The 11989-nt window shown below is 51.4% G+C and overlaps 2 protein-coding genes and 1 long non-coding RNA gene across 3 annotated transcripts in view; 1 reads left to right on the plus strand and 2 right to left on the minus strand.

The window, feature by feature from the left end:
• Positions 1 to 6260, minus strand: part of LOC116841974 — a 128284-nt gene extending 122024 nt beyond the window's left edge. Inside the window, exon 1 of the mRNA XM_032810571.1 lies at positions 3595 to 6260. Within this exon, the coding sequence (XP_032666462.1) occupies positions 3595 to 3936 (342 nt within the window). The 5' untranslated portion in view covers positions 3937 to 6260. The remainder of the gene's footprint in view (positions 1 to 3594) is intronic.
• Positions 1 to 11989, plus strand: part of LOC116841994 — a 229208-nt gene that overhangs the window by 53847 nt on the left and 163372 nt on the right. The gene's annotated exons all lie outside the window — the stretch shown is intronic.
• The window catches only part of LOC116841920 (iroquois-class homeodomain protein IRX-6), a 43536-nt gene continuing 39198 nt past the window's right edge, over positions 7652 to 11989 (minus strand). Inside the window, exons 4-5 of the mRNA XM_032810414.1 lie at positions 11481 to 11785; positions 7652 to 10761 (exon numbers count right to left, since the gene is read on the minus strand). Coding sequence (XP_032666305.1) covers positions 9737 to 10761; positions 11481 to 11785 — 1330 coding nt within the window. The 3' untranslated portion in view covers positions 7652 to 9736. The remainder of the gene's footprint in view (positions 10762 to 11480; positions 11786 to 11989) is intronic.

The raw sequence follows: 11989 nt of genomic DNA on the forward strand, positions 1-11989 counted from the left end.
GAGAGAGAGAGAGAGAGAGAGAGAGAGAGAGAGAGAGAGAGAGAGAGAGAGAGAGACAAATCAGGCAAACGCACCCCGCGCCAATGCGGGAGCCCCACGGGGGAGAAAAGATCGACGGTTACATGTGGAAAAATGTGACGCTACCGTAAATTGCGAGACGGCTGCGGGATATATCGCGCGGCGTGCTCGGCGGCGGCGCACGTGGAAAACAAACATTAATAGAACGACCGTTAGTCACCCCTCGTCAAGAAGTGGCGAGAGCACCCTCCTCGCGCTCGCGAGTGCTACTAATTACGTTACGATGCAGGGAGCCGAGATTGTGTCACAACAAACTTCGAAACAACGCGGCTGCAGTCGTGCGCGCGCGAGCGTGCTCGCAAGGAGGTTATAAAACTTGGAATATAAAATCTCCGTCATCTCTCCGAGTGACGGCTGCACGCGCGAACGAGCCAGACGGCGTTTCCGGCTAATTAAAGCGAAGCCCGACGCCGTGTGACGACGACTGATCGAATTCATAATTTGGCTGCGACGTGTTTCGTATTTCGCGAAGCTCGCGCGCCAAGCCGGATCTCGCGATTGTCTCGAACGCGAGACGCATGCGCGCGGGCAGATCGAGGTAGCGGTGAGATTGGAACGAGCGAGAAGAGTTTTTCAGGGTGAAGAGGCCCCGGGAACCCCGCTGGCGTAATTAACATTCGGCACGTTTGGCCGGGCCCCGACGAGCTTCTTGTCCCGGTGGGTCCCGCTGGTAGCTCCGACCAGACACTGATTAAGACATGGCCGCGGCGTGACACACCGGCGAACGTCGTCGTCGTCGTCGTCGTCGTCGGAACAGCGCGCTTCTAACCGCGCGTGTATCCTCGCGAGGATGCGACGTCCTCCCGACGGGGTCGACGACACCGATGGAAATGATCGCGCGGGGCCAATATCCCTTTGCGCACGCAACGTTGATGTTAATGGAAATCAAAGCGTGGCCAGGCGCGAAGACTCGAGTCGTTAGCGAAGTGTTGCGTTGTTTAAAATTTCATTCCGTAGTGGGAAGAGAAAAAGAGAAAAAGACGATGAAGTGATCACTTATTTCTCGAAACAGCCTCATTTCGGCTGTAAGTAGAATTGATTGTTCGACCAATGAGGAGATGTTATACCCATCTTCCTGGATTGCAACGCGCTTTCATCGTTAGGGTGCGATGACGAAGCGTCGCAGAGGGATGTTACGGTATACACAGCGCGGCAGAGCCAGTCCTCCCGTATTAATTGTACACGCTTGGACGAATAAGAAAAAGCGCGGGCGCATTTCGCTCGGCAATTTTATAAGCATTCTCGCGCCGGTATCAATCATAACCTCGGAGCGCGTCCGCGTTTTTTACCACGTTCGCCGCCAAAAAGTCCGCCATCGGCGGACGCTGGAATGGCGGGAACGGAACGCCGCGCGTCCATCTCCGGACGGCGGGCGCTCCTCGATTGACTCGTCATCCATCGACGTGCGCGAACGGATGAGAACTCGCTTTTTGCTTACATGCGCGCGCGGTCCCTCAACTAGCGTGGCTCTTGATCGCCATTCTGCATGTCGTAGTCCCCGTCGCCGTTGTCGTCGTCGTCGTGACCAGCCTCGAGAGTTAGTCCCCTAATTAAATACAGTTTTTCATTCGCGGGCTTCGAATTCGCGACGTCCCGCTGCGCAAACCGATTGCGAACTACAGCTCGACAAATAAATCAAGAACGGGAACGCGCGGGATGATGATACGGAGTCGGAAATTAGTAAAACTTACGGGGTACAGTCGTACGGGGGAACGCATATCAAAAAGGTATTTACACGTAAACTCTATTTTTCCTATTTTAGATAAAGTAGTGCAGCTTCCACATTCCACGAAAAAATGCGGCTAATTTCAGCCCCATTTTACGGCGTTCGAAATCTTCAATTATTTTTTTATAAAATTGTAGCTATTCATGAGTAGATTAAGGATATACAAGTATCAATGCGCCTTATTTGGAGAAAACGGCGTAAAATATATATATTTTGTAGAAATAAACGATATTTTGTTAGGACCCTTACAGGAAACGCATATAGGAAATGTTGCAAGGAATGGGATGGGAGTCTTTACGAATGAAATAATACATATTATAAATACTCTCTCTAATAATATATTTATATTAATTTATTATATATTATATATTATATATTATATATTAATTTAGGGTGACTTTTTCAAGCTCCGACTTGATCGTTGATTAATTCCGTTGTAACTAGCAGAATTGACAAATAGCAGTAGCTATTTGCTGGTTTCATAATTTGAATCCGCGCGCTTTTGATTGACGGGGCGACGGGGTGGCCGGAGTGATCGCGTCATTTCGGTGAGCACGTCGCCTTCTCGGAAGGCAAACACAAATCGTCGATATAATTAGTGGCGCGCGTGTCCACGCTGCCGAAACTCTCGCTAGCTCCACGACGCGTTTCTGTTACACAAGCCCAAAGGACCACTCTCGTTGTGGCGAAGGGGGATCGTGACCGTCTCGCCTTCAAGAAAAACAGCCGCAATCTGTGACGCGCGCTTGTTGACTCTAAACCCGTCACTGAATTCGACGAGGTTTTTTCTTTAATTTATTAATTATACAGGCTGACAATTTTGACTTTTGCTCTAACTCCTAGACCTGTAGATGAAGATTTTTGGCATGCTAAGATCAAATCTATTGCCCAAACTACTTTGTTACGTCAAGTTTACGAGATACTCTAATCTAAAAGTACCAAAAAGGCAATTTTTTAATTATTTTTAGGTTAGAATAAGTCTGAAACGAGAAGTGATAGGCTAATGGATTTGAACTTAACATGAAGAAATACGCGAGCGTATGGCGCGATTTGATTTCTTCATCTTCGTCATCAGGCTTCGATCCATCGCCCCCGCGAGCGGACATCGCGTGTGTTACTTACGAGGGTCGTAAATCGCGCGGCCAACGCCCCGTCGGCGCGATTCTCCGCGACGCGCCGGGATGCGCGCGTAATACCCGAAACATTCGCGCGAGCGCCTCATAGGAGAACATTAACGTTCAGTCTGGGCGATTAAATAAGTCATATTGTCGCGTCCCGCCTAACGAAGCGCCGCGGCATCCTTGTATTCGCGTCGTCCGTCGCAGTTGTCGACTGTCAAGAGCAGTTCTTTTTACCTCCTCCGCTATCCTCTTTCTCTCCCTCTTTCTTTCTTTCTCTCTCTTTAGCATCCCCTCGATTCGTTCTTTTACTCCTTTCCTCGCGCGAGATGCAGTATTTATAAGTGGGAACGGCTGTCGCGACCGCGACGAGGAGAGAAAGAGAGAGAGAGAGAGAGAGACTGGAGAGAATCACGCAGCACGCGTTCACCACGGTGGTGTTGGTGATGATACGCATGCCCCATCCTTGTCTCTTCTCCGTCGGCGAAGGAGAGAGCGAGAGGAACATTTCTCTCGCTCCTCCGTGCCTCCTCCACGACGATGCGCCTCGCCTCGTCGACGACCCTACGCCTGCCGCCGCTGTAAACTGTGGCCGCTTTGACAGACCGGCGGCTGGCGTGAAAATGCTCGCCAATTAACCAGCGGTGAATTATGCACCTCCCCCTTACTTACCCGCCAGTTTAGTAGGTGACTTACGTCGTACTTGCCAGCCGACAAGCCTCGGACGAATTCGAGCACCTCGCTGAGCGGTAAGCTCTCAGCTTCCCCTCTTCTTCTTCTTCGTCGTCGTCGTCGTCGTCGTGTCGTTCTTCTGGCGTCTGCTCCCGTCTTCTTCACCTCCTCTTCCCCCCTTCCCCACCCACTCGTTCTCTCTGTCTCCCGGGAGAATGGTGCACAAAGCGAGTACAGTGTCGCAAGCAGCCGGACATCCGGTAACTCGCAGAGATCTCTTTGAAGTCTTTGAGGACGCGAATTCGCGGGATCGTACGCCGAATGAAATATCGCGATGCCCATCGTCGTGCGTCTTTCTGTTCTCCCGTCCTCCCTTCCATCCCCCTCACTCTCCCGTGCTTCTCGTTGTCGGCAGCAACACCGGGTTGCAACACGTTGCGGATACGAGCGAGTTAAAGCGGAGAGGATTACGAATCACGGGGAAGGGAGGGGAGAATTCTACCGCAGACGGAAAATTATAGCCCGTTTTCTCGTGAGAAGCGTTCCTTCGCGAGCGGACGCGTCTCTTTCTTTGATTTCGCGAGGGTCCTCTTTCATTGTTCGTTGATTCCCGCATTGTTAAAATAATTTTTTCAATCATCAATATATAGATCAATAATAATAGAGTGGGGATTTTCATCTATTATTTGTACAAATTTGAGATTTCCATTGCGCTGTTACTGAATTTCGCGAGATGTTAATTGGAGGCGCGACATCGATTCTCCGGCGGCGCGAAATTAAATTATCATTATCGTAACTGTTGCACACACACACACGCGCGCACGCGTCCGTGTTTGCCGCGAGCGCAGATTAACAATGTCGAAGACGAGGTGGAGAGAGAAGAGAGGGAGAAAGAGAGAGAGAAAGGTCGTCGTACATTTCAATCCGCGTCATCGGCCGAAATTACTTTTGTACTCTTTGACACGGTGATAAATCTCGCGAGAAATACTTATCCAGCGCGGTCGGACGATTCGTTCGCGAGCTCTCGACGGGTAGCTGACAATACCCGGTGAGACGAGGTGGCCCTCGTAAAATTCGAATTTGTCTGCCGGTCGTTAGTCGAGAAATCCAAAACCATCTTTCGTTTACCGACTCCTACTCCCTTCTCTCTCTCCCTCCTCTCTCTCTCTCTTTCTCTCTTTCTCTTTATCTCTCTGTCTTGTTCTCGCTTCTTTTTCTCTTTCTCTCTGCCGCGCACGACGGAATAATCTACCGGCCGTAGAACAATCTATCACTCGTACAACGAAAGTTTGACGCAATGTCAAAACGCGAGCCCGTTAATTTTTCATGTCGCTTCACCCGGAACTCGTGCTGTAACTGCGTCTCCTAACCCACGCTCGTATATACACCGCCGAGCTGATCCACGTCGTCGACGCTGGTCCAGCAAGTTGTCTCGACGTTGCCATTCATTATTCAGCACCTACACCGATACGCTACCTTTCGACACGCGGGACGCACTTGCGTGACGTTACGCCGCCAAGAGACCGTTGCGCAGCTGGTCCGTTTGTATTTGTGTTATCCGATGCCATTACAGTCGAGGCATAGAAACCGTCTCTCTTCGCGAGATTGGTAGAGTCGAAATTTTACCTATGAAATACCACACGATATCTGTCTACGCGATCAGGGGAGAGGGAGGTAGGACAGCCTGAAGGAGCTCTTAGTAATGAGACGAATAAAGAAGAGTTTCACGATTTTTTTCTTTTGACGGATTTTCGTTTCACCCCAATAGTTGGGGCGCGGAAGATATTAAAGGCGCTAATTATTATTGTTCCGTTGTATATCACATTACGAAGCAGCCGTCCAACTCGCCCGGCGTATTTACGAGGCCAACTTTGTTTCAGTATCGCCTCCCGCCGATGTTTTAACTTTATCGCGGCCGAAGTATGATTTTACGAGAAGCCGTGGCGGGGCTAAATATGCCCGCGTCGTAAAATTAACGGCGTTTCCATAAAGGAATCCGGGTGCTTGCGTTAAAACTCGATAAAAGCCAATAAAGCATCGCCGCAGAGCGCAGTTTAGTCGAGTTTATCGCGTCGCCCGCCCCACCGTCCGGCCGAGAAGTCGCGCAGAGGCGAGAGTCGTCCGAGTGTGACCGCGCTTTCTCGCGGTTCACCCCGTATCCATTTGCGGTGTCCTTCTCGGATAAGACGTATGCGTATCCCGCTGCGCGAAGGCGAGTCCCGGCGCGGGAGCGCCGGTTTTACTGCGTCCTTTACGAAAATCCTCGGCGAGCGGCGACCTCGCCGTATATAATCGCGACGATTTCGGGGACGAAAAATCCCGGCGGCCTCTTCGCCGTTAAGTAAATCGCCCGTGTACACACGTGAGCACACGCGCATACACGACGTGTATGTGTGTATGCGCGCGCGCGCTCACACAGATAAACCACTGTTAATTTTTATTAACCGTGACGCGCGCGTAACGGCGCCGGTGAAGTTGCGCGTTCGCCAAAAGTTAAACGCCATAAAGTTTCGCGCGTGAGCGCGAATGAAAAACGGGAGAGAGCTGCTCGCGAAGGAAAGAACGCGCGACGCGAATAGATCGCGCATTACCGTGTACCAGCAGCGGCCAGAGGCGCGTATAACCGCTCTGATTTACGCCGCGATCGCGAACTACACTTTACTTACATCTCCTCGTGAAAATTGAAACGTTTCCCTCATCCCCCCTTCCCTCCGCGATCTCCCTCCCACCCTCCACCTCTCTTTGTCCCTCCGCGTGTATCCTGGCGGTTTCGCAGTAACGATAAATTCCTGCGGGAGGAAATTGATAAAATCGGAATAAAATGTGACAGCCGCGGTACATCGCGCATGGTAATGGGCAATATCCCGGTGTTTCTTGAGCATCGAGAGCCCTCCGCGTAATTGCCGGCAGCGGAGGGAGAGAACGAACGGACGAGTGAAAGAGGATCGTCAATTCGTCGTTATTGCAGCTCGGAAACCTATATAATGCGGCGAACGATCGTATATAACAGCGGTATGCATTCGCGGGGAGTAAGTAGCCGTTTATCGCACACGTTTACGTGCGCGCGCTATTACAAAAAACATCATTAGGGAGTCCTGTAGAGCGAGAGTAACTAGAGTCCAATAGTACCCGGCCTGGCTCAATTCTCTATAAAATATAACGCGGCAAAATGGGACTCTCTTAATCAGACTTTTCTTGTCCTCGAGAAGAAACTGACTCAGCTCGGATCTAACTTTACCAAGACGAATACAGATCAGATGTATGAACGACTGACGATGAATGAGCTGGATTTCGGGTGCTATTGGGCTTTGCATTGCGGGGCTCTGAGAGTGACCTCGTGCATCTCCTTCGTCACGATGCGTACCCCTGGCGAGCACACGCGACATAATCACCTCGGACCGCCGCATTAGTAATGGCTCGTAGCTTTATCTGCGCCGGATACTAGCTACCCATGTAAAACGCTGGCCCTCGCCTTTTACGCACCAACATTTTTGCGCACCGGTATCTTTATGGTAAGCGTAAAAGCGACTTTATCGCGCAATTTAAATGCCGTTTCGAGCGTCGGCGACGCCGCGATACCGCCCGCTACAACTTCTCTAACGTGGATCTCTCCTCATATCCGAGCTGCACGCGCCGACTAATTACCTCGGTGACTTGGATTCGCCCATTTCGCAGATCGCACCTTCGATCGTTGCTCCAAGTCGAGAAATTGTGTCGCTCGTGAGCGATACTGTGCGGCATATCCGACGCCTCATCAACGTGTTTCCGTTGTTTGTAGCAATTTTGCTCTACTCCGGGTTCTCTGGTACACGGTCTCGAAGAGGCTCCCGTTCATGGATCCCTGTCCCCACCGGTAAGAAGAAGAAGAAGAAAAGAATACGGATGGGGGCAGCGGTGGTCGCATAACTCCGAATGGTTCTAGCGGAGCGACCCGCAACCCTTTGAAGGTTTATGCCGATTCAGAAACGAGTTGATTCATGAAGACGGCGCGGACCTCCTCGGGATCCACGGCTCAGGGCACCCCAGGCCGTTGCGGGTGGTCTCGCGACTTGATTTCTTGTTTCCTCGACCGCAAGCAGAACGCGGTAGCCCCCCTTCGTGGACTGGTTCGCGAGCGGAGTCAAGATGGAGAGGGAGAAAGAGCGCTGAAGAGAAAGGTGGAGAAACGGAGAGAGGCAGATAGAGAGACCGAATGAAGCGTTCCCCGCTGTCCGCATAGCTATGGCGATTGTCGATTTAAATGTTTACTAATAACCAGGCTTGTCCAGCAACCACCCAGAAGTCGATCGCTTTACATTTTTATAAGTACACCCCGGCCGTCCCGGTTCCGAGAATGAGAACGTTTCATATTCATCCACCGATCTGAAAGGACGATCCCCTACGTCGATTCGTAGAGAGACCCTCTCTTCCTTCCTCTCTGTCTCTCTTTCTCTCTCACTCTTCCTCCGTATGCATTATCTTTGCTGAATTGCACACGATGCACGCGATTAGGCCGCGCCGACGATCGACCTGTCGTCGCGCGACTCGCTCGAGTCGGATCTACCCAGGAGTATCGAGTTGTGTTCCGACGCCGAGGGTCGAGCGCACTTATCTATATATTCTATATGTGTGCAGAAGGAAAGTTACAGAATCGACACTATGGATTGCGCTGGGTGGCGCAATTGGCGGTGTGTTGGGGATTTGCAGAAATGACAACTCACTTGCTTTCCGTAATGATTCGTTTATTGCGAAAGGACACAGTCTGCGCGCCATCCGCCGATGTGACATCAGCGAGCTCGCGTGAAATTTTGGACACGAATGACTAAAAGGTGATGGCGATCGTTCACTCTCGACATGACATGATATGTTGACAGCCGTTGTGTCCGGAGGAGGAGGGGGGGCTTCACCTGCGCGCGACCTCGCCGACTCGCGCGACCCGGGTTGTCCTCACGATCGTCTTCGAGGTCTCGACGGCCGGAAGTGAACTCTTTTCTACCATCCTTTCGTTTCTTTTTTCTTCCTTGTTTCTCTCATGTTAACGGAGCTATACCGGTCGCGGTGTGATCGGCAAGCGATGTCACGCGCGAATCGACGGAAACGCTCGACGTTTCCGTTGGGAGATCGCGATTCGGCGGCGTTTCTCGCTGCGGTAGTACGTTTCGCGCGAAAGCTCGCGGAACATGATCCTCGGAAAAGACAAAAAGAAGACAAATAAATAAGAAGGAAGGGTACTTACAAGAAGAAAGATTGAGAGAGAAAGAGAGAGAGAGAGAGAGAGAGAGAGAGAGAGAGAGAGAGAGAGAGAGAAACCAAGGGCAATGTCTTGAAAAAAATCTTTACGTTAATTCTCCGGCCGTCCCTCGCGATCCATCGCTGCGACCGAAACGACCCATACCTCGTCATGCACGACCGAGTCGACGTGAATCGATAATATTATAAACATTGCAATAACAATAATAATAATCATAATAATCATAATAATAATAATCGTCATTAATATGAATTATGTGTGATCTCAGGTATGCTAGTAATATTGTGTCTACTCTACATACAATACATACACTGGCCGGACTGTTCCTCTACTGGGCCTCTCTTCTACTATTTACAAACGCATAAATAATAATTATTATTATTATCATCGTATAGAGTTTTTTTTATATATATTTATAATATTTATACGTGAAGTAGAGTACTTGTCGAGTTGACGCTAGTTAACCGTACGGTTACACCGCGATTAGCCACCTACTAGGGGTAGTCGGTACTACGATTTTCCGTTCTCATATCGCGAATAATAAACGGAGTACAGAAAATAAACTCGGTCCGGGAGTGAAGAGGGAATATAAGGGCGGGAGGGTGAGGGGAGGGGACAGGCGGCGAGAGATGAAAGGAACATCGTGGCATATCGAGGGAGAAATGTCAAAGACTAGGAACGAGGGTGGGAGGTGGGGGTGTATCGGGGCAGTATCTCGTCGTCTCCCGTTCTATACTGTACACTAATTACAAGATCCTTGTCCTCTGATTATTGTCAGCCACACCACACGCGAAAACGCCGCGTCGTTAGTTGCACAGCGCGCGCGAGTTACGAGTACGATTACGACGTCCGTCTCTCGTGCCTTTACTCTCGTTTCCATTGCTCTCATCGGCGATCAGCGGTCGCGTCGAGTCACACTCGTCCGGGTGACTTGAGCTCCTGCGTCGCGGACGCGAGACCGCCTGCCGGATGCGGCGACTGGTCGGACCCGCCCGAGGACGCCGTCGACGACGACGACGGCGACAGTCCGGAAGACGCGGTGGTCAGTAAGACACCGGCCGATCCAGCGGCACCGCCGCCGCCGCCTCCTCCACCACCGCCGCTGCCGACGACGACGCCGCCACCGCCGACGACGCCGACGGCACCTCCGTTGATCGAGAAAGGTTTCACGTTACCGGCGACGGAGATCGCGGAGGACGAGGTCGTCAGTATGCTCGGAGCGGTGGATGGCGGCATCACGCCGCCCAGGCCACCTAGAGTCCTCGAGTAGGTCTCTAGCAGGGATATATCGCCGGTGCCGAGATGAGACGCACCGTACAGGTTTCGATAGAAGTCCGGGTGCGGTCGTACGAATTGCGTGCCCGGGTGTATCGCCGGGTGCAAAGAATGGTGTGTCGGCAATCGACTGGCCAGCGGATTCACAAGTTTACCTGCTCCTCCGCCGCCGCCGCCGCCGCCGCCTCCTCCTACTCCTCCACCGGTGGTCACGCTTCCGTAGGGCGTCGCCGCGAGATCCGTCATCGTGCTGGGATTCGTATTCGTCGTCTGGTCGCCGTCCTTGCTCGCCATGTCCGCGAGCGACCAGATCCGCGGCTTCGTGGTCACCGCGCTGCCCGTGGTGGACGCGCTCGTGCTCGGCGGTAGATGATGGTGTTGGCTACCCGGCGACGTACTCTCCGGCGACGGGTGACGCAACAGCCGGCCGTGATTCGGCGCGAGATAGGCCGGATGTTGCAGTTGCAACGGATGCCTCGGCTCCCTCTGGTCGTACAGGCATTCCGGACTGTCCGGGCCGCTGTCCGCTCGCGACTCGCTCCATTCGCTCTCGGTTCTACCTTGAACGCCCGCCGATCCGCCGCTGCTACTGTGCAGGAGGTCGAGGCGGTGCGCCGGCCGCTCGCCGTCCTCGCTGGAACCTGTACCTGAGTCTTTCGAATCTGAACCAAGAAGAAGTCGAGTCACGTGATCCGTTGGGTTAAAGCCCAAGTAATCGGCGCGTTTTCCGGGCGACGGTCACGAGGAATACGGAAAAAGATCAAATATGGTGCACGCGTAACCAGAAATATTTAGTCTCGTGAGCAGCATAGTTGCACCACCCTAATTATATTTGTGTGATGGTTGATACGACTCTCTCTGTTATTTTGGTACGTCAACTATACCGATGTAGTTACGCGTAATCTGGTTGTGGCAACTGTCAAAGATCGGTTGAAGCGATATTTACTATCGATACATGCTCCGGTTAGAGTAGCTAGATATCGTTAGTACTGCAACAGCAGCTCAGCCAGTTATTCAACGATTGCTCTGCGGTCGCGGCACAACTACACGATGAGTTGCTCGGTATTTTACCATTGAATCTGATTGGCATAACCAAATTTATGTGTGGGACAACTATACTGTATATTCTTTCCATATAATAACAATAATTATAATAATAATAAAATCATCTTTATTAATGAAAAGCTCTCTAGCATATACAAGATAAAATAAAATCGCAGGTAAACAAAGACAAACGTGTCTGGCGGACCAGAGATCGAAAACAAGTCGCATAGGAAATGGAAATATGTCGATAACGACGGCTGCATTATACGGTAGACCGACTGATCGAAAGCGCCGTGAGTGTGTATAAAATCGGAGATGGTCGAGAAACCGGACTCACCTAGCCGATCTTTCTCGTCGACGCTCTTCCTCCCGCTGTCGTCGTCCTCGTTATTATTATCCTCGTCTTCGACTCGGTTTCTCGGTTCCCACGTCATCTTATTCTCCTTTTTCAAACGCCTCCGCGCGTTCGCGAACCATGTCGACACTTGCGTTAACGTCATCTTGGTAATGATGGCCAGCATGATCTTTTCGCCCTTTGTGGGGTAGGGATTCTTCTTGTGCTCGTTCAGCCACGCTTTCAGCGTGCTCGTCGTTTCCCGCGTCGCGTTCTTTCGCCTCGCGCCGTTCAGATCCATGCCGTAGCTACAACAAGCCGAAAGAGCAAGAAAAATTACACACGACATCGTTCTCGCGTCCATCAATCGATCTGTCGTCTCGGTTATCACGTGGTGCAACCACGCAGCGATAATGCTTTCTCAGATGACCCAACCAACGTCGTATTAACGCAAGAGAGAGAGAGAGAGAGAGAGAGAGAGAGAGAGAGAGAGAGAGAGAGAAAAAAGAGAG

Source organism: Odontomachus brunneus, unplaced genomic scaffold (assembly GCF_010583005.1).
Source record: "Odontomachus brunneus isolate Ranch 3 - 2012 unplaced genomic scaffold, Obru_v1 Obru_scaffold_002, whole genome shotgun sequence".
NCBI lineage: Eukaryota > Metazoa > Arthropoda > Insecta > Hymenoptera > Formicidae > Odontomachus > Odontomachus brunneus.